Genomic DNA, 23,782 nt, shown 5'->3' with positions numbered 1-23,782 from the left:
GATTATATCAACTAATAGGAAATGTTAGAGTAATGTAAAATAATGATTTCCATCTCCCATCAACTTTAAATTTTTCAGAGTTGCACGTGTTTATCTGTATGTTTGTATGTGTAATAGGAGTGGTGTGTAGTAAAAAAAATACAAGAAATTTTTAATATCTTCTAATGAAAATAATAAATATTTCAAACTTAAATTCACAATGGTTTCTAAGTAACTTTGGACTCTAATTTTTCTTCTGGTTTCTTATGCAGTGTATACTATATATGCATGTATATATATATATGCATAGAGAGATACATATTGTATATGTTTACACATACACACATACACACACACACACACACACACACACACACGAACATAAAATTTTTATAGCAAAATATGTTAACCGTTTTGCCTCTAGAAAGAAATCACTAATTTTATGTGTTATGGTGATTTTGAAAACATACAGATTTTCTGTGCTAAATATGAAAACTTTGTTCTTTATTTATATGTCAAGCATATGTTACTATAGTGAATAGAATTTATGAAATCTGAGGGAACCACCAGCAGACACAATGTAAATATATTAAGGAATAGACTGGTATGTAAGAAGACTTAACTTTGTGATCAGTTTTCTTATGCACTGAGCACACAAAAAAATAACCAAAGCATTTTGATCTCTGAATTTAGATGATAGAAAGAAATCCATATGGTATTAAGAACTAGCCACAGTCATGTGAAGGGAAATAACATATTGTGGAGGACAAACTAGTAGTTTGGATCAAAAATATGCATAACTTCATAATCTATAAGTCCACCTCAGGAAATTTATTCTAAGCAAATAATGCCATGAACATAGAAAGCCTTGCTAGAAGTTTTACAATATTATTTTAGAGTAAAGGGGTGCCTGGGTAACTTGGTTAAGTGTCTGACTTCGGCTCAGGTCACAATCTCACAGTTCATGAGTTATAGCCCTGCATCGGGCTCTGTGCTGATAGCTTGGAGCCTGGAGCCTGTTTCAGATTCTGTGTCTAAAATAAAAAACATTTATTTTAGAGTAAAGAAAAATTGGAAATAACATTCATACCCAATGTAATAAATAGGTACAAAAATTGAAGTAAACATAAAAAATAGGAAACAATGGATTTTCAAGTCAGACGCCCTCTATTCAAATCCTAGGCTTTTAACATTCTTCTGAATATTATAGGAATAGAGAGTTAGTTGAGGATCACTTCTTCTCTTAAAGAACTTCCAGACCATCGCATACCAATGATTATAGCACGGGCTCATGTGATAAGCTCCATGGGAAAACAACACCAGAGTCTTGTAGAGTTGGGAGATCAAAGTATCAGGGAAGGCAGCTTCCTCAAGCTGACTTTGACATACAGTAGAGTTCAGTCATGTAGAAGGATAAAGGAAAACCAGTTCAGGCTGAGGGAGCAGCTGGAGTGAAGGTTTAGAATTAGAAAGCTGGATACATGTATGGGAAACAGAACTTTTTGAATGATACTTGAATATTTCAGGGAAAAGTAGCATCAAGTGAGGCTCTGAATATCTGATTAGCTAGATTTTGGAGACTCTGAAATACTAGTAGTAGATAAAATTTATGTATTATTTAGGTGACTGACAGTGGAAGCCATTGAAAAATTTTAGAAGGTATCTCACAAGATACTCTGATCTTGTGAGAAAGGGGTTTTGTTTATTGATGTAACTAAAGGGTATCATTATTAAAGGGTTTAAGTTATAAAGTATTTTTAAGACAAAAATTAAGGACACTTTAGAAAGATTGTGTACATACTGACACCCCATTCATCATGGTTATCAACTGTTTCTTAGTATTTTAACCAGTTTTTCAAAGCTCCTGTATACCTGTATATGTATACCTGTAGGGTATACATATAGTTAGTACTCAGTAAGTATTTGTGGATTTAGTATTTAGCTTCTCAAACACCAAACATTGCATATAATGCCAAATGCTTATGTTAGCTAATACTATATTTCTATTTTTAGGTGTCCAGAATGCTACCAGGGGGACTTTTAGTTCTTGGAGTATTTATCATTACAACTTTAGAAATGGGAAATGATTTTCAAAATGCCCTGCGTAGAGTAAGTCTGAAATATCAAAAATTCTTAAGATGATCAAGGTTTACATCTTATTTGAATTGATTATACATATATGCAATGATCCTAGGCATATTTTAGATTAGCATTTCATAATCCTTTATGCTGGGATTATGTTAAAACAGCTTTTTTCATCTGATTGCATAGTATTTTGAGTGTAACAAAAGGTCAATATTTCTATTTTCAATCAAAGCTATTTTAAAATAGCTTTAACTTAATTTTATTTTTTTAAACATAATTTATTAGCTAACATACAGTGTATACAGTGTGCTCTTGGCTTTGGGAGTAGAGTCCCATGATTCATTGCTTACCTGTAACACCCAGTGCTCATCCCAACAAGTGCCCTCCTCAATCACTTGGAACTAAATGGAAGTTCTAGCAGAGTACTACTATTGGACAGTACTTGTTAAACCACTATGACTTGTCTCATGATAGTAAAAAATTATCTTTAAAATTAAACCTATTAGCTTAACTTCCTTTTAGTTCCAAGTGATTGCTATAATGTGAAATTAATAGGTTTTGTGATTCTTCATGTGTTAATTTTCTCAAGATTCTAAGAGTAAAACATAATCAGATACTTATTCTGGACTATCAGATACTTAATCAGGACTATCATTAGTCCCCTCCTTTTTGTTTTATTCCTATATCAGTGAACTGGGTAACATAGTCCATAATTAATTATGAAGGTCCACAAGCTGTTTTCCCTTAAGCCCAAATCTAAAGCAAACTCTGTACAGGCACCTTTCATCTCCTTTAGCACTCAGGATCCAAATGAGTCTTCATAAAGTTCTTTCCCACCCCAAGAGAGAAGGGGACCCTATAATCTTGATAAATGCAAAACCCCACAGAATCTCCAAAAAACATTTCCTAGTAAAAAAGTGTGCAGCCAATAAGAATCACAGATGCTACAGACTCTTCAGTTTTGTAATCTTCTCTCCTCTCAAATGTCCTGTATTAAATCTTTGTACCTAAAGGAAAAAGGGAAGAAAATGGAGATATTCCCCTCCCCTGGCAAGTTACTCAACTTTCTGCTGTTTTCTCCATTTAAAATAAATGTACCTTTCACAGTTGTTTATCCTTTTTGACATTTTGAAGTATAAGTCTAGACATTTTTAATTGCATTTGTTGTGCATCCTTTTGTGGTTGGCACTGGATTGAATAAGGTGAACTTGGGCTCAGAGCTGGAGAGATAGTGGTGGTCCTCTTTCCTTTTACTTTTGTATGATTTTTGTTCCTAAGAAGGAAGTAAGACTTTAGAAATGCTGTATTTCAGAAATGATGGAGTATCAGTTTCCTAACTTTGTTTCTATTGCCCTTATTGAGGCAATTTGTAAGAAATAACCTTATAAAACTTGTGTCTTCCATAAGGTCTTTGTTGAGATCTTTGTTATATTACATACTATCATCTTTGAAGAAATTTCTTCATTATCAAGAAAGTTGTGCCTCTTCTCAACAGTTGTGTTCAGTTTATGGACCATGTGAATTAGGTAACAGATTAGGTTGGTCTGTGCACATTACTGTTAGGAAGCTTTGAGTCACATTTATGACCGCTCTCATATCAAGTATGTATTTTTAAAATTCTTATTTTGACATAAATACATGTCACTGTTTCTAATTTTTTTTTTTTTACTTTTATGTTATTAGTATATTTTATGTGTACTTATGTAGTGCCTTACATCTTTTGTGACATTTAAATAAGAAATCCCAAATGGGTGACATGCTTCATTTTTATAGGTTAAAAATCACTTGTCATTTCTGATTCTAATTAAAATAAAGTATTTATTCTATACATAAATGTTAATTGCCCCAAATTAATTTCTCATGTCCAGTTGATTAATGACAGTGAATTGTATGTTTATATTTAAAACCCAAATTTTATACATCCCTAAAAATGGAATCCAAAAGGTTAATATTCAGTCATTTTTTTGAAGACAAAAAAACTTAATGATAGAATCATGGAATTTTAAAGCTAATTGGGAGCCTAGGGACATTATAATTATCTTTTTCTGCACTCATTTTTGTTCTCTTATTTTGCATTCAGTTGATGTTGTTTTCCTCTCTTTCAGCTAGTATTTGCTATGGAAAAATCTATGAGTAAAAGGAGACTGTGGAATTTCACAGAAGAGGAAGTCTCAGAACGAGTGACACTTCACGTTTGCTCTTCTACAAAAAAGTATCTTTTGTATAGGTGTTTGTATTTTAAAATATATGAGACCAAAATAATGGTCCTGCAAGTAGTTTCCCATTGATTTAAATCATCATTTTAAAAAACAGGCATAACTTGTAAGTTTTTCCTGTATATAACACATAATTAGGACTGCCAATAGTAATTAGGGTAGTAATTGTTGTTAATCATGTCTTGGATTATTAAAGACTTTGAGAAAGGTGGAAAGAACTGGGGATTCTGAGCTCATTAACTGCTAACTACCCCTGTACATTGAAGCTCAGTAGGTCCGGTACAGAGAGGTAGAAGCCCAACTTACAGCTGAGGCAAGGTAATTCTTTTGTCACGGTAAATTTTCACCCCCAGTTCAGAATGGTCAGTTCAAAGCACAGATACACTGATTTGGACAGTGTAGAACATCCAAGTAATTATTATGTCTTTAGCCAACATCAAGTGACACTAAAAGCCACTTTAGGGGCTCCTTAGCTTCTTTTTCTCTACATCTTGTCAGAGCAAGGGTACCTCCCAAGCAAGAGGCAGCCACACCAAGGGGGCTAAGCAGCACAAGGGCCTAGTGAATTAGGACGTGGAAAAGGCAAAATTCAAGAAGTGATCGTTCCTGCCGAAGCTGAGCTTACAATGCCTTTGGTAATTAAACGTTTCATGCACAGGACCTTTGACTCAGTAAACATTTTCAGACTGGACTCCATTTAAAGCAGCACTCCTATTATAGAGGGTGTGTATTTGAGGAAAATTCTGCAAGTGCTTGCATTCTATTCATTGTGATTGGCAGGATTTTAAGCAATAGGAAATAGTTTACAGCATCATAGGTATCAGAACGATTTTTGTGTTTATATAAATTTATACAAAATATGGATATTTTTATATGTTTAGTTACAAGATGTATATGTGCAAACATATATGTGTATATATTTCAGTATATAAAGTAGTCTGATTTTGTTAAAAACTCTTGGATGCATGCACTTTATTTTTATTTTTTGATGGTTTGTTTTCTTTTGATTAATAAGAATGAATTATCTTTTTTGGTCATTTCTACCCTTAACCAGTAAAGAATATTTTGTCGAACTTATGATATCCATGATCCAAAGGTAAGAAAAATACCTCTTTAAAGATTTTTGTATTGCAATTTATTTTAAAAATAAAACTAAATGTTTAGTTTTAATAATTTTCCATAATTTCACTTCCTATTGATGTTCACAGCCAACTACAGTTGTTTATTTTGAAATGTGATTAATTTCATTACAAATAAGGAAAATTTAGTTTTTTTTCATTGTTAAAATATTTTTCTTAAGCTTCCCCTACCTACTTATATATTTAGTATTCTATTTGAGTGGCTGGTAGTAAAAGTATCTGGGCTTTTGGTAGCTAGCTATATTGCCTAGTAAGCAAGCTACCTACTAGCAGAATCCAGACTAACATTTTGCTAAGATGTCTAAAAGCAGTGTGAAAAAGTAACTTTGCAGTTTTCTGTTAGCAAGGTATAGGACAGAAAGGAGAACATCTGACACCTAATAGTCAGTTGCTCAGTGATTATTTGCTCTGAATCATAAGCTTCAGAATTGACACTATTGAAGCTACAGGTGAGAAGAACCAGAGGACTTGTCAGAATTCTACCCATGAACTATCTGATTCTTTTTCAACCCACCACTGGGGGATGGAGCTGCCAAGGCTGTCTGGAATGTGCTGAAGAATAGTGAACTTAATGCATGCTTCATTTCTGTTTAATTTAACCTATTGCCCTTTGATGAAAGAAGTTGGCCAATATGTTAGATAGCAGTTTGTGTGAGTTATTATGTTGTACGTTTTATGATGTTTCATTGTTTGATATATTTTACCTAAATCACATATTTTATGTTTTGTTTTGTTTTGTTTTTTACTTTCCCCACTGCTAAAGAGTTCAGCAAAACCAGCAGATTGGAAGTATCAAAATGGACTATCAACTTCATGGCTTTCTTTAGAGTGTACAGTTCATATTAATATTCACATCCCGCTGTCTACTACTTCAGTCAGCTATACTTTGGAGAAAAATACAAAGGTATTAAGGCAAAATGAATTTTCTTTAGTGATTGCTGAATAGATAATCTGCTGTTTTTCTGGTTGTCTGAGCCATTCATTTTATGATCCTCATAAATTGCATACTAATTATAATGATATTATGAGTGACTAATTTATTACCCCAGCCAGATTAGAAATTTAGAGATAGGACAGCGTCATAATGGTAACACATCTAGCATAATAGGTGCTCTGTAAATATTTGTTAATTAATATGTAGTTAAGTACATTGTAAAATACAGTTACATAAAATACAATTATTTAAAAGGTATACTGTTTGGTCTTTAGTTTTGTTTTCTCCTTTCCAGTCCTTTTTTGTATTTCTGTACTATTCTTTTGTTCATGTCTCATTTCTCTTCTTTTTTTTCTGTTGAAGGAAGCAGATGGACCTTGCTTATTTTTTCCCCTTTTATACTCCCTTATATATTTGTTCTTGAGGTTCTTTCTCTTTTCTCACTTTTTTAAGATAATGAGCATTACTGAATTTTATTTGACTGTGGTCATGTAATTATTAAACCTTCTAAGTCTGTGATATGAATGTTAGTTTGGGATAAAGTTTAGAAAAACTATTATTAAATAGGAGTAAGGTGCTAAAAATTGGGGATATACTTTTTTTTTGTTGTTTATGAGACTGAATAAAGACACAGCACAGGGATATAGTCAGTGATACTGTAATAGTGTTGTATGGTGACAGATGGTAGCTACACTTGTAGGCATAGCATAACATATAAAGAAGTTGGGTCACTATGTTGTATGCCTGAAACTAATGTAATGTTTTATGTCAGCTATACTGAAAAACAATTTTTTTAATATACAAAGCAAAAATGGCAAAATGTTAACTCAAGAAATAAATAAATACCACACTACTGATTACCACATTAACATTTCAGTGTATCAGGTGGGGAAAAAAGTAGACTCTAGGGAGTTTAATTGAGATGGCATTATATCTGAAAGATATCCATGTTATATTTTTTTAAGAATGGACTTGTACGCTGGGCCAAGCAAATAGAAAATGGTGTTTATTTGATTAATGGACAAGTTAAAGATGAAGATTGTGACCTGTTAGAAGGGCAGGTGAGTTGAGAGAAAATCATCTTATGAAATTATTTGTACTTAAGGAAAAACTAAAAATGACATCTTTAGTTGTTGCCTTCATGAAAACAGTTTCCATCTACTTCTTATTTCTAAGGTCTTTTTTTTTTCATCTTTTTTAATGTTTGTTTATTTTTGAGAGCAAGAGAGACAGAGCACGAGCAGGGGAGGGGCAGAGAGGGAAAGGGAGACACAGAATTGGAAGTAGGCTCCAGGTTCTGAGCTGTCGGCACAGAGCCCGATGCAGGGCTCGAACTCACAAACTGAGATTATGACCTGAGCCGAAGTTGGACAGGCAACCAACTGAGCCACCCAGGTGCCCCCTAAGGTTTTTTAAAGTAAAGCAAATAAATGTTTTTTCAGAAAATTATGGGAGATTATTTCTGAATTAATTGGATCCTGAAATCTGAAGAAGTACATGTCATCTAAATTCTGATTTCCAAATTGTAAACTGCTTGCTTAAAACTAAAGGTACATTGGGGCGCCTGGGTGGCGCAGTCGGTTAAGCATCCGACTTCAGCCAGGTCACGATCTCGCGGTCCGTGAGTTCGAGCCCCGCGTCGGGCTCTGGGCTGATGGCTCAGAGCCTGGAGCCTGTTTCCGATTCTGTGTCTCCCTCTCTGTCTGCCCCTCCCCCGTTCATGCTCTGTCTCTCTCTGTCCCAAAAATAAATAAACGTTGAAAAAAAAAAAATTAAAAAAAAAAACAAAAAAAACCTAAAGGTACATTTAAAAAAAAAAAAAAAGACAAGAAACTAAAGGTACATGTTCTACTTTGATAGCAGTTTAAAGACTCAGTTTGGCCATTTTGTAGAAGGAATCTATACAAACTTCTAAAATAGCTTTGATCTGAGGAGAAACTTTGGTAATTTCCCCCTTTAGTGCAAGGGTCAGTGAACTTTTTGTAAAAAACCAAATAGTAGATATATTAGACATTGTCGGCGACATGGTCTCTGGCAGCTATTCACCTCTGCTGTTGTAGCATGAAAGCAGCCACGGATAACATGTAAATGAATGATCTTGATTGTATTCTGTAAAACTTTATTTACAAAGACGAGAGGGAGTCTAGACTTGACCCATAGGCAATAGTTTGCCAATTGTTGCTTTAGAGAAACAAAAGTAGGGAATTAGTGGTTTTTAAGAATATACGTCGATTGATAGAGAATACACAAAGTAACATATCTATAGAAAAAGCTAATATGAAACAAATAATAAGACTTTCTTTTCCTCTAAATTACTTAGAATATGTAGGATGGCTCCTAAATTATCTTTTATATTCCACTCAGATCTCAATAATCAAGTTTTTTAACTTTTGTGTTTTTTCAGAAAAAATCTTCTAGAGGAAATGTTCAAGCGACTAGTCATTGTTTTGATGTCAAAGTGCTAACACATTTGGTAAATATTTTAAAATACTACTTATCTAATCAAAATACATTATTTCTTAGAATAATCATAATGAAATTGTTCTGGTTTTTATAATTAGAGAATTAAAGAACTTTAGAAACATAAGGTGTACAAAATGTCCAGTTCTAGGAAATTTATTTACCAGAAACATTATTTTAATGAAACCTATTTTGGTGTTTTGCCTCAAGGCTGTTAAAATTTTAGCATCAAGTAGATAGCAATTTATGTACGTATTTTATATATATATATATATATATATATATATATATATGTATAGTATATATACACGTATAGCATATACGTACATACGCATACATACATGTGTGTGATATTTTGGGTTATAGGTTTTATAAGCAAAGTTGTAGTTCTTAACAACTTAAAATGATGTGTGCAGAGATGTGCCAAGAGTTGTCATATACTTCATTTTGAAGTATATTTATACCGCCTTTGATTTGTTAAAAATCACACAGCATTAGCAATTTTTATATTTTTTATGGTTGTTTTAAATTACACACCTCTTTTTTTCAGAAGTTGAGAATTGGATATCTTGAAGAATAAAAAGTTAAAGCCATTAATTATTCCTAAAAGTATGCATGTAGAACAGGATATTTTTTTTATTGTATGTTATTTTACCTAAGTAAAATAGACTTAAAAGTAATTTTCATAGGAGGCTGTTTTCCTTTCTTTTCCTTCTCTGTGTTTAGCAATAGAGCATTTACTAGATTGTCATTGGACCTAATGCCAATCAACATAGTTCTCAATTTCTCTCGTTAGTACCTTTGAGGTTAGGAGTGTCCCTTGTTTTAAAGCTGTTCCTGTACCTGTATGCTTTTTACTAGATATGTAAAACATATACATTAGATATTAAATATATAAAATAAGGCATTGTGTTCCTAAATGGAATAGTTGTATCTAAAGTCTTACTTGTTAGGTTTTTTTTTCCACAAAATATTTGTTGAGTGTATATAAGGGTTAGGCACTGATTGTGTTAATGATCTCCCTGTTTTAAATTCCTTCATTGCTCTATACTGACTAGTTAGAAAAGTTTCAGAGGTTCGCTTTCTGTGCCTTTAAAATTCTGTTTATTTTCTGAGCCATGTGTCTTGGCCAGTACAGTCATTTCTCTGTCATTCAGGCAGCCAGAATCCTATCCATACTTCAAGATCTACCCCAAATTCTACCACCACTTCTGTAAAGTTCTTGGTCACCATAACCAGATGGATCTTTTTCTTTTCCAAAATACCATATCAGTGTCACAAAAATTCCTCCAGTTATGACCAAGTTAGGTTCCCAGAGTCTCTTTTTAAGCTAGTTTGTTCCTGAGTCCAAAGAAACCAAAAGGAGTTGATCTTTGTAGCATACAGGTACATTTCCACCAAAAAGGAGTAAGTTAGTCCTTATATCTTTTGAAAACTCTCCTCCATCTGTGTGTGTGTGTGTGTGTGTGTGTGTGTGTGTGTGTGTGTGTGTGTAGTCTTTGATATATAGTCTAGTACTTTGTGGAAAACAGTGCTCTAATTTATACATGTATATGTTAAGAATGTGTTGTATAGGGGCGCCTGGGTGGCTCAGTCGCTTGGGCGGCCGACTTCGGCTCAGGTCATGATCTCGCAGTCTGTGAGTTCGAGCCCCGCGTCGGGCTCTGTGCTGACAGCTCAGAGCCTGGAGCCTGTTTCAGATTCTGTGTCTTCCTCTCTCTGACCCTCCCCTGTTCATACTCTGTCTCTCTCTGTCTCAAAAATAAATAAACGTTAAAAAAAAATTTTTTTAATAAAAATGTGTTGTATATTGTAAGACATATAAATTAGATATTAAATACATAAAAAAGGGCATTATGTTCCATAATGAAATAGTTTCATTTGTAGTAAAGTTCTGTGTAGTGGATAAAGGAAGCCCAGTATTCCTCCTCCACCCTCACCTTATTGATATATCAATGATCTCTACAAGTATCATAGGCTTATTCCAGGTACAATATGAGCATTATCACCCTGCTGCTTGGTTTGAGGATAAACTTTGTTTTAACCAGTCCTGGAACATTTTGAATTTTTTGGTTTATGACAGATTTTTTACCAATAAGACTTTGACTGTATTAACTTTAAATTCTTTAAAAAACACACGCAAAAAAACCCCAAACTAACTTTGCCTGAATTACATTAGACATTAGACATTAACTATTCATGTGCTCTCATAGTCATGTCTTTCAGTTTCTTCACCATTTTCCCTCCTTTTTTCCTGATTATTATTATTATTATTATTATTGCAGAGGCGCATAGCACTATTCACAAGTTACATGATTTGTGTTTGTTCTTCAGAATTGACCCTATTTATTCCAGGTATACTTAGAATTTTCATTTTTACTGTGTCCCATTTTGGGGGTTGTGTTTTACTTCAGAGTACTTTTAAAATACTCAGAAAATAATATATAATTTAATAAGGAATGTGAAGGCCTTTTAGTAATTTATGGAAGGTATCTTCAAACAGTTTGTTCAGTCAGAAATTCTATCTCACTTCATGAAATGGCTTATATAATGTTTAAATGTTTCATATAGTTAATAATTATTGGCTTTTAGAACTTAAACAGATTTTGTCTTTCAGCTTCTGAATTCAGACCGCAGATCCACAGCCACAGTCCAGATCTGCAGTGGCTCGGTAAACCTTAAGGGTGCCGTGAAATGCAGAGCTTATATTCATAGCAGTAAACCCAAGGTTAAAGATGCTGTGCAGGTACAGAAGGAATAACTGCTGTATGAAAAACAGAAGCATGTTAACATAACTATTCAAAAATCCTAAAATCTTATTTCAATCTTCGATTTCATAATTATTAATTTGATTTTAACTGATAAAGGTCAAATCTCTTAGCTAATCCAAATGTACCATGTCGTTGGTCCCAAGATTTTCATCTGTAGGATATCTGGTCTATGCCTTTTTTTAAAGTGATGATTATACATATTTATTCAGTGATCCACAGTTTTGATATAGTAGTACATTTGAAATGATCTCTTCAGAAGGAAGTTAAACTTTATAAATAACAAGAAAAGTATTCACTGGAAATATTATTACCTAGTATTCTATAATCTGGATAATTCAGAAATTTAAAAAATGATGACTGGCACTTTTGTTATAATTATACATTTCCTAATTTGGAACACTAGCTTTATTTGTTTAGATACAAAATTTCATTCATTTATTTGGTTTTAATTATTTAAATGAAGGCTAGGCAAATGTGCTGTTAAACTGTTAATGTGTTAATCATGCTAAAGCAATGGATATTAAAAAAATGGAATGATGTGGGGTGCCTGGGTGACTCAGTCACTTAAGTGACTTGATTTGAGCTCAGGTCATGATTTCATGGTTTGTGGCATGGAGCCCCACATCAGACTCCACACTATCAGTGATTGGGATTCTCTCTCTGCCCCTCCCCTGAGCTTGCTCTCTATCTCTCTTTCACTCAAATAAATAAACTTTAACAAAAATGAGATGATGTACCACCAATTATTGTAGTGAACATGATTATACAGGGAGGTCAACTATGTTGGGGGGGAGTGGTAATAAAATAATGCAAATCTAAAGTCACAGATTTCATTTCTTATTGTGATTTTTTTTTATAGGCAATGAAGAGAGATATATTGAATACAGTTGCAGATCGTTGTGAAATACTATTTGAGGATCTGCTTTTGAATGAAGTTCCAGAAAAAAAAGTTATGAGTATAAAATTAAGAACTTTTTATGTGTGTGTTATCAATACAGTAATAGGATGTCAAAATGTAATAGATATGTTATCTTTTGTAACTACCTATATCTGTCTTTTATAACGATATGACATCTTTTACTTTTTTTAGCAAATGACAATTTTTCAGTTGCCACCCCCCAAAAAAATGTTTGAAACACCTTATAATAGCAAATCTGTCAACATTTTTAAAATCTGAGGGAGGATTTTTTTGTAAACTCTGCATGAATTTCTGCCAGAATGGGTAAACTGTATTAACATTTTAAAGCTAATATTATTAAATTAATATCTGGTGTTTAAAAAAAATTTATCCAAAACAAAATATTTATTAGTGTTAAGTATTATATAATAAATTTTTAGTAGGTATTAATTTGTAGTATATATGCAGTTGATCTTTCCTAAGTTGTTTTGTATACTAATTTATATACTTCTCATTATTACTATAACAAACTTTATTAGATTTGAAAAAGACTGGGTCATTCTGTCTTAAGCTTTTATAATTATTCCATCTTTTGAGAAATATAAACTATACCATTTATGTAATTTGTGTTAATAATATTTTTTTTTTACTCAAAAGGAGAATTATAATATTGAGTATGCTTTTTGAAGTTACACACTTTTCTCTACCTTCCAACCATTCAGGTGTGAGTGCATTTGCAATTCACAGTTGAATATGTATCTAAATGAAACATGTACATTAGCTTGTTAAGGGAATATTTTTATGTTTATAGGAAAATCTCTGTATAACTAACTTCTTTTAGGACTACTGATAGCTAGTATATTAGGTTTGGTGGACTAATTATCTCTTTTATATCTGTAGTATGATAGATTGGTGGAATTGCCAGACTTAATTTAACATTTGTCCTTTCTGTACTTCACAAGTAACCCTGAAGCTCCATTTAGTAATAATGTATAGTTTGCTGAGACATGAATTTAAATTTTATATGCAGCAGTTGGATTGAGATTTTTGTTTTGTGAAGTATGTAAAACCTGGTCAATTAGTCACCCAGCCTACCAGCCTATCAGCCTCATGTCAGTGTGGCCTTGTGTGTGTGTGTGTGTGTGTGTGTGTGTGTGTGTGTGTGTGTGTGTGTTTTAATTCATTTACTGTTTTTGAGAGAGAGAGAGAGCAAAGGAGGGGCAGAGAGGGAGAGAGAATCCCAAGCAGGCTTTGCACTGTCAGTGCAGAACCCACTGCAGGTCTCAATCTCATGAACTGCTGAGATTATGACCCGAGCCAAAATCTAGAGTCAAATGCAGGGTGCCTGGGTGGCTCAGTCAGTTAAGTATCCAACTCTTGGTTTTGGCTCAGGTCATGATCTCATGATTCATGAGATCGAACCTCCCGTTGGGCTCTGACCTAACAGCATGGAGGCTGCTTGGATCCTCTCTCTCTCTCTCTCTCTCTCTCTCTCTCTCTTTCTCTCTCTCTTTCTCTCTGTCTCCCCACTTCTCCCTCCCCCGCTCATGCACTCTGTCTGGCTCAGACAGAAATAAACTTTAAACTTAAAAAAAAAAAGAGAGAGACTTTTAATAACCTAGTGAGCCACCCAGGTGCCCCAGTGTGACCTTGTTTTTACTACTTAACTTTGTGTATGTCATAACTCTCCTGGTGCTAAACATTACTTCACTTTCTAAGCAACAGACTGCTATAATTGAACTGTGAATTTTAGGATTTTTGGGGACGTAGGGATACATTCACCATTAATGCCAAAGACCTACCCTATCACACACTTTAGTTAAATACTCTATTTAAAGCATTTAAAAATGCATTGATGTTGTTTTATATTAAGTGAGCTAGTGTTTTGAAATTTTTGGTGATGTTCAAGTAGTAAAATTACTTCTCATAGCAGTTGTGATATGTATACGTTAAGTTTGATGTATTAGAAGTTAATGTTACAATCTAATATTATTCCTAAATTTTCAATAAAAATAAAAGTTTTCACTGGTAACTGAGTGGCCTTTGAGGCCTTAGCTAATTACATTAGCCTGTTATAAGAAACTGTAGCCCAGAATAAAATAATGCATTCCTAATTTCAATGTGTGGACAATATACATGCTACAGTAAAAATTGCAGTAATATAATATTACAGCTAGGAGGCAGCCTGGTCAAATCGTAAAATTTTTCTCCCAGTTCTCATATGAAAACAAGATAATAAGCAGAATCTGGTAAGAACACATAATTTTTAAGTCATAGCATTTCCTGTGACACTTAAGGCCGCCTTCATCATCTTCTGTTTATAGTTTTATAAAGCTACTGCTAGTTTCCTGACAAGGAAATGTAGATTGCTACTAAAGTGAGCCCTAGTTTTCTATTTGATCTGTATATTGGTAGCTTATTTAATCACATCCATTGCTGAAAGAGGTCATTCTTTACACAATATCTCTATCTTTGTTAATAGTTCATTAGAATCATGGTGTTGAACTAAACAATTATTATGTGTTTATGTAGACCAGTGACTATGTTAAAAATTAGGGGAGGTATTATATTTTACTTTGTGAGTATTCAAAGAATGAAATACTGTTTATTTATATCCAGATTATTTTTTCTATTGATAATTTAAGGCTGTTTGCAAAAAGGTATTACAGTTAACAAGATAACAAGATAAATACTAGTGGTAAGAATGAGGTAAAGGGAAAATGAAAAGAAAGCAGGATGAAGTTACAGTAAGATTCATATATAAAACATGTAATCAGCCTAGATCTAGTAAGATGAAGTCAGTGGTAAGATTAGTGTGAAATGTACTATCATGTCCTATACACTTGGTGTAAGTGGGCCACTAATTTGGCTCCAAACTTACATGAAGAAGAGAAATACTATTTTTATAAAATCCATTGCTTGTAAGAAGTACAATAAGAAAGTAAGAAATAAGAAAAACAACTACTTCTGAGACCAGGGACAAAATTCTCTATTGGGTATTCTTTCATAGGACAGTGGATATTACAAGAATATATAAGTAACAGTATCTTCACACTGAAGGCAGTGGGTAAGTTTACATTTCATAGGAGCATCATGGAGTCCCTTGCAGAGGCCAGGGGTGTTAAGGTAAAGCAGAATTCAGTAAGAGCAGTTTTGTGTAAGATCAATTAGAAAATGAAAAGACCTTTTAGGTTTTGTTTTTATTAGTGTATATTTTCATATACTTATCAAAATATATCACTGATCCTAGTGACAGACCTATCTAAATATTGATAATGTTCCTTCTCCATTTAGATTCTGAAAAAGAGTTTCACATCCTCCCTCACCGAGTTTTTGTCCCCATTCCGGGATCCACTATAATGTTATGTGATTATAAATTTGGTGATGAGTCAGCTGAAGAAATGAGAGACCATTTTATAGAGATGTTAGATCATATGATTCAAATAGAAGATTTGGAAATTGCAGAGGAAATAAACACAGGTAATTATATAATGTTACTTAAGAACCTCATTAAACTTTTCCTAAGATTACCTATGAGGCATCTAGTTTAAATATGTCTTTAGATTTCTTTGACACTAGTTCTGTTTGATATTTTCAAGACATTTAAAAATGTGTCTGTTTAATTTCTACATATGATGAACATGTAGTCAGTGTTTTCTTGGAAAATTCTACCAAAATTTAAGATACTTAAAATTTTTCTAAGCCTAGCAAGTAGATCTTCATTAAAAAAATTCATCCTTAAATAAGTGGAAATATATAGCTCTTAAGGTATTTGTTTTATTATATGGAAAGTTTTCTTAAAATTCATTATCTTAATATTTGGTTAAGCATAATGTCGCAGTGTTTTTTTAAACACTTTATTAAATATCTTTTTCATATATTGGCCTCTATTTTCTTGTCTTTTTCATATAATTGGGATACTAAGCTGAAAAAGGCAGTTCCAAACATTAGATCAACTTTATTTTTATAGAGCACAGATTTGCCATAGCATCTAATTATGTAACATAATTTCTTCCCCTGTCACTTTCACATTTGACCTTACATCTTATTTATTTTTTAAAAAAAAATTTTTTTTTCAACGTTTATTTATTTTTGGGACAGAGAGAGACAGAGCATGAACGGGGAAGGGGCAGAGAGAGAGGGAGACACAGATTCGGAAACAGGCTTCAGGCTCTGAGCCATCAGCCCAGAGCCTGACGCGGGGCTCGAACTCGCGGACTGCGAGATCGTGACCTGGCTGAAGTCAGACGCTCAACCGACTGCGCCACCCAGGCGCCCCTTGACCTTACATTTTAGAAGGCTGTTTTTGTTTTGTTTTGCTTTGCTTTGTTTTTGTTTTGTTTCTAGTGAAGGCAGGATGTGAAAACATATCTATAAATAAGTGTACAAGAGTGTATAGCAGGCTTTCTGAAACATTTAAAAATATGTGATGAAACATTAAACGTATTTAAACATGTTATTTAAACATATTAAACATGTTTAAACATATTAAACGAACATTTAAAAATACGTGATTTTTTTTTTTATGCTGGTAATCTAGTATAGAGATGGATTAACTTGAGTAGGAAGAGTTTAACATTACAAACACAAAGGAACAAAACAGCAACTTGGAAAGTTTAGCTGTGTATACTTAAATGTATCCTGTGTCAAACTCATGATTTCTAGATTATATGTTTTTCTAGTATTATATGATGTATTGAAGATACTACTTCATTATGGGAAATGTGCTTCTTTACGGAGTCTGCACTGTTTTTGAAATGTACATAAATCCCAAATTAGTGTTTGAATGATTACTTAAAAAAATTTTCTTTTAATTTATTTATCTTGAGAGAGAAAGAGAGAACATGATCAGGGAAGGGGCAGAGGGAGAGGGAGATAATTCCAAGCAGGCTCTGCACTGTGAAGCCTGATGCTGGGCTCAGTCTCACAAACTGTGGGATCGTGACCTGAGCCAAAATCAAAAGTCGGACACTCAACCATCTGAGCCACCCAGGCACCCCTGATTGATTATTTTTGATTGCCTATTCTGTATTAAGCATGAGGGTTCTAGAGATCAAATATATAGTCCTGACTATTAGAAGCTCATGGTATAGTGGGAAATAGAGAAAAATGAGTTATTCTAAAACAAGGTGATTAGTTCTATAATAGAGGGATGAACAGAATTATCAGAACATTCAGCACAGGCATTATCCTTGTCTGGGATTAGAAAAAATCTGAGAGCATTTGTGTTCATTCTGTGACATTTGAGTTCATTTTGAATGATGAATGCACTAAAAGTAAATCTAGGTTTTTTTTTAGGAATTGAACACTAGCATCAGATGTATTGTGGCCAAGAATATGACTTGTCTAGAATTATATTAGTTTTGCTTCATCAAGTTTTTGTTGAATTAGAAGGAATGATTTGGTAATTAGCATATTTAATAACAAAATAACATATTCCCAAATTATGGGACAGGGTAAAAACAAACATTTTAGTAGAAAAATCAAGTGCTTTTTCATTAGTATCCTATTGGTTTAGAACTATATTCACTTATTCACTTCTTTATTTCTCAATTTATTTGTCACTCATTTATTCATTTATTAGTTTACTCAAAAATATTAGATGCATAATTTTATGGAGATAATATTTTAACTGAGTCCAGGTGTGCCACTTACATCTGTGTGACTTTAAACAATTCACCTCTGAACCCCAGATACTCTTGGGGTTGATATGAGAATTTAATATAAATGTTAGGGAAAATACTTTCTAAACAAAAAGAGATACATAACTGTAAGATGATATTAACTAGCATTATTATAAAACTTTTAAAAAATGAAACTTCTGAATTATAATGAAAAATGTTAACATAAAGTATAAAAGTAGTATTTTATGGTATACATAGATTTTCCTAAATATTTGAAATTAGGGTTTTTGTGTAAAATCATAAAAAGTGGAGTTCAGTTGTTCAAGTTCAAAAATTAAAATCAATTACTGTACATTTAGGGGTGTTAAACTTGTTATAAGTATCTGGCTTAATTTTCTAAGTATTTGGTGTTATTATTTGCTGATTATTATTATTTCTATACTATAATATACTTGCCAAGTAGTTGCTATGTTTGAAATACATATTTTGCCAGGTAAGTACCTTAAAATAACATACTTTTAAATGACTTAAGGGATGAAGAACAATTTGTTTGTAAAAATGACTCACTTAAGGTGAGGGATAACTGTGGCTTTAGAATTTCTTAGGTGTGTTAGTCATCTCCTACTAGATATTAACTTAATAACTCAGATGTATTTTATCTACAGTATCAGCTAAAAATTTGGAGACCTACCTTTAAAATCTGGTGAAACTCATCTTTGCCAATTGTGTCTTTTTATTAGAGCTAATTAATTGTTGTTTGGTTAAACATTGATAATTATGAAGGAAAGAGAAGTACTAATGAACATGTATTTTTACAACTACATCACTGGTTATAGTGAAACCTCATTACTTTAGTATTCAGGGATGGGGAAGAAGACCACTAAGGAGTTCAAGTCCTAACATTTTATTTAAAGCATCTAAACAGTCCTAACTATCAATAGCTTGGAATAAAATTGATCACGTTGATAACTTAGCATGCATTCATTATGGCTCTTGTTTTTTCTCGTTTGTTGACAGTTGCTCTACTTTCTCACATGATTAATTTGGGGCTTGTCTGAAGTTAAAATTACCTGGTTTTAAGGAATGATTAAGATCTAACTTCCTATCGAATCATGTTATTTGCATTTAAATTTCAGATACTAGGAAAATGAATAATGTCTGAGATTTGAATTAAAGTCCTAAAAGTCCCCACCAAAAACCAGCACAAATAAGTTGTTATGGCTCTGCTTTAGTAAATGATCTCAGATTTGTATCAAAGCAATATGATTTTGTATGACAGATTCAAAATGGAAATAGAGCAATGAAATATCTTTTTTTAGAGAAGTAAATTATTTGTGCAGAGGATTTGACATTACTAGAGCATGACTTTTGCAGGTAACAATTCAATGTTAAATGTGGAAGCAACATCATGACAAAACCATTTTTGTGCTCTTTAAATACAAGTACTCAAGTAAAAAAAAATCCTTTAGCAAATAAGTTTAATTTTTGCTTCATCCATTATTTTTATTTGTTATCAGATACAAGGATTTTAGTGGCCCCCCCCAAAAAAGTTTTATTTTATTTACTAATAGAAATTATTTATTTTATTTACTGACAGAAAAGCCAGAGTTGTGTGTGTGTGCTACCATGAATAAAAGTGTGCTGTTGCATTCGACCTTTTGATCTATAGGTGAAGTTAGGGGAAATATAAAGTTAGGGGTGGGCTAATGTAATCTAGAACTAAAGTGTTAGAGCCCTTGAGAAAACTAGAAAACTGGAAATATAGAAGACTGAATGGTTCTAGAGATAATTCATGATAAGAGTTTGTTAGCCTTTGCAACCAATGTGATATGGAGAAAAAAAAAGGGAAGGGGGTTTTGTGTTTGTCTTTAAAGTACTTTCATCATATGCTTGAAGAGGGGAAAAGAAACAGTGATAGCCTAGATTGTAATGAAGTAGTTGCTAAAGATGATTTCTGAAGATGACAGTAAACTTATCTTCATGGGAAATCGGTAAAAATAGGCATTTTTTTTCTTTCTCTTTCATTCATTTTGGTACCACAAATAACTGTTTCCATAAGTTTATGTATCATACTTGTGAGCCTGTGCTGTTATATTGAGATATAAAGATGTCTGTAAAGACATTTTAAATCCAGGAAATTATCTATTTTACCTTGAATTTATTTTTTTTTTCAGTATATGAAGTTTATTGTCAAATTGGTTTCCATACAACACCCAGTGCTCATCCCAAAAGGTGCCCTCCTCAATACCCATCACCCACCCTCCCCTCCCTCCCACCCCCCATCAACCCTCAATTTGTTCTCAGTTTTTAAGAGTCTCTTATGCTTTGGCTGTCTCCCACTCCAACCTTTTTTTTTTTTTTTCCCTTCCCCTCCCCCATGGGTTTCTGTTAAGTTTCTCAGGATCCACATAAGAGTGAAAACATATGGTATCTGTCTTTCTCTGTATGGCTTATTTCACTTAGCATAACACTCTCCAGTTCCATCCATGTTGCTACAAAGGGCCATATTTCATTCTTTCTCATTGCCAGGTAGTACTCCATTGTTATTTTACCTTGAATTTAAACAGTAGTTATTGTCTCTCTGTGTTCTCTTTGTAAACAAAGGTATCAACATGGAGCAGATGCTTTCAGATAATTCCCTAGAGCTCTATAGAAGAGCATTTGATTACCACCTCTGAGGGAAGGAAGGGAGTCTGGCTTCAGGATCCCTCCATTCTTGTTTTAGCTGCGTAATTCTATTTTCATCTATTTTACATGCTGGGATTTTCTGTCAGATTCTTTAGCACTAGGAAAAAACATGAAAACCACTAGTCTATGTGATCTCTAAGGATGTTCTTAGTTCAAACACTTTTTTTTTAAGTTTATTTACTTTGAGAGATAGAGTATATGCACTCTGGTTAGAGGTGGGAAGAGGGGCAGAGAGGAGAAAGAGAGTCCTAGGCAGGCTCTGTGCCGACACGGGGCTCAATGCCACAAATTGTGAGATCATGACCTGAGCTGAAGTCAGGATTCGGATGCTTAACCGATTGAACCACCCAGGCGGCCCTTTAGTTGAAACACTTTTTTTAATCAATGTTAAATAAATTCAGCTAAACCAACCTACATAAATTATTGCTAGTATAATGAAATAGAGAACTTGTATTTGAATCCTCAGTCTGCTATCCATTACCCTCAAATATGCACTTAACTTCCCAGGTCCTATTTTCCATCTGTAAAATGGGATAAAGAGTTGCCTTGCTTAACATTGAGTTGTTTTAAGGTCAAATTTATGATCATATTTTGCTTGAATACAGTAGTCCCTTCTTATTTGCAGAGGATAAGTTCCAAGACCCCCAATAGAAGCCTGAAACTGCAGGTAGTACCGAACTCTCTATACTGTGTTTTTCCCTATGTATATGTACTTGTGATAAAGTTTAGTTTATAAATTAGGCACAGTAAGAGTTTACAATGATAACTAACAATAAAATATAACAGTCATAACAGTATACTATTAAAGAAGTTATGTGCATGTGCTCTTTCTTTTTCTCCAAATATCTTCTTGTATTTATACTCCCCCTTGTGATGATATGAGATGATAAAATGTCTCATGAGATAAAGTGAGGTGAATGACTCAGGCATTGTGACCAAGGATTAGGCTACTGTTGACCTTTTGATGCTGTGTCAGAAGATCATCTGCTGTTGGACTGCAGTTGACTGCAAGTATCTGAAAGATACTTATCTGCAGATAAGAGGGTACTACTGTATGTCAGGGCACCCCGGTGGCTCAGTCAGTTAAGCATCCAACTCTGGATTTCAGCTCAGGTCATAATCTCATGGTTTGTGAGTTCAAGCCCCTTTCGGGCTCTGCGCTGACAGTGTGGAAGCCTGTTTGGAGTTCTCTTTCTCCCTCACTCTCTGCTCCTTTTGCAAAATAAACGTGAAAAAATTTAAAGGGTACAACTACATATCAAATTTCAGGTTAGATCCAGTCAGCAAACTTTTTCTTTATAGGTCCAAATAGTAAATATTTTAGGCTTTGTGGGGCACATAAAGTCTGGCCATGGGCTGCAATTTGCAAATCCCTGCTTTTATTATTAATATCTAATTATTTGAAGTTATTAATTGTCAAACCATCAATAAGAACGATAGAAATTAATCCCAATTAAGAGTGAAGGTTACCCTGCTCCTATCTGGTTTGATTTTTGGTATCAGTTTATTTCTACTACCATATAGTAAATGAATTATAATTTGTGGGAGTCACTCAGAACTAGCTCTATGGCTGTTTGATTTCAGTCAGTTATAAAATTACATACAGGATTTTAAAAATTGTCATCTTAACATACATTCCATGAGATTGAATTGGCCTGCATTTGATAATGAGCAAATACATTATGTTATTAAAAAAAGTCAAGTTGAAGGAAAATGGAGCTTGTTGTATATGCTCTTTATAATATTCTTTAAAATTAATTTTAAAATGGTAATTCTCATTTAGGAATTATTATTAAATTATTATTATCCTCTTGCAGCTTGTATGAGGTACTCTGTGAATACTGAAGCTTCATTGGACACCACAGATGATGAACATCCTGAAAAACCAATTAAAACTAGAATAATACTGAAAATTCAGCAAAACATAGGTATTTAATTTCTTTTATAACATTGAAAAGGTATTTTGAATTTTGAGTTTTCTTATTTTAAATTATTTCCATTCCATTTTTGCTTTCTTAGAAGTACTGGTTTAAGGAGTATTTGAGTATTATGGAAAGTGCTAGATCCTGGAGATGGAAAGATTTATAAATAATGCATTATCTCAAGTGCCCTCGAACATGATACTTTCTGTTAATTTTTTTGGTGTTTTTGGAAGAAAAACATGTTGAGTTTTGGGACTCAGTTAGTATAGTTGGGCCAGTGCTTTGCAAACTGGTGTTCTTTGCAAAACTGTTAATGTAGAAGATTTTGGTATGTGTTCTATGAAAAAAGTCACATGCAAGTCTGGAAATTCATAATGAATTTCAAAATTTTATTTATTTATTTATTATTTATTTATTTATTTATTTATTTATTTATTTTTAAATATATGAAATTTATTGTCAAATTGGTTTCCGTTCAACACCCAGTGCTCATCCCGACAGGTGCCCTCCTCAATACCCATCACCCACCCTCCCCACCCTCCCACCCCCCATCAACCCTCAGTTTGTTCTCAGTTTTTAAGAGTCTCTTATCCTTTCGCTCTCTCCCACTCTAACCTCTTTTTTTTTTTTTCCTTCCCCTCCCCCATGGGTTTCTGTTAAGTTTCTCAGGATCCACATAAGAGTGAACATGTATAGTATCTGTCTTTCTCTGTATGGCTTATTTCACTTAGCATAACACTCTCCAGTTCCATCCACGTTGCTACAAAGGGCCATATTTCATTCTTTCTCATTGCCATGTAGTACTCCATTGTGTATATAAACCACAATTTCTTTATCCATTCATCAGTTGATGGACATTTAGGCTCTTTCCATAATTTGGCTATTGTTGAGATTGCTGCTATAAACATTGGGGTACAAGTGCCCCTGTGCATCAGTACTCCTGTATTCCTTGGGTAAATTCCTAGCAGTGCTACTGCTGGGTCATAGGGTAGGTCTATTTTTAATTTTTTAAGGAACCTCCACACTGTTTTCCAGAGTGGCTGCACCAGTTTGCATTCCCACCAAC

The 23,782-nt window shown here is 33.4% G+C and overlaps 1 protein-coding gene across 1 annotated transcript in view; it reads left to right on the top strand.

The window, feature by feature from the left end:
- Positions 1-23,782, top strand: part of ODR4 (odr-4 GPCR localization factor homolog) — a 34,929-nt gene that overhangs the window by 7,426 nt on the left and 3,721 nt on the right. The window contains exons 4-13 of the mRNA XM_043568043.1: positions 1,993-2,088; positions 4,170-4,276; positions 5,340-5,376; positions 6,183-6,323; positions 7,319-7,414; positions 8,758-8,826; positions 11,431-11,559; positions 12,444-12,534; positions 15,777-15,962; positions 22,612-22,722. Of these exons, the coding sequence (XP_043423978.1) occupies positions 1,993-2,088; positions 4,170-4,276; positions 5,340-5,376; positions 6,183-6,323; positions 7,319-7,414; positions 8,758-8,826; positions 11,431-11,559; positions 12,444-12,534; positions 15,777-15,962; positions 22,612-22,722 (1,063 nt within the window). The remainder of the gene's footprint in view (positions 1-1,992; positions 2,089-4,169; positions 4,277-5,339; positions 5,377-6,182; positions 6,324-7,318; positions 7,415-8,757; positions 8,827-11,430; positions 11,560-12,443; positions 12,535-15,776; positions 15,963-22,611; positions 22,723-23,782) is intronic.

The sequence above is a fragment of the Prionailurus bengalensis genome, chromosome E4 (assembly GCF_016509475.1).
Source record: "Prionailurus bengalensis isolate Pbe53 chromosome E4, Fcat_Pben_1.1_paternal_pri, whole genome shotgun sequence".
Lineage (NCBI taxonomy): Eukaryota > Metazoa > Chordata > Mammalia > Carnivora > Felidae > Prionailurus > Prionailurus bengalensis.
Note: the sequence above shows the minus strand (reverse complement) of the source record. Positions and strands in the feature narration are given on the sequence as shown.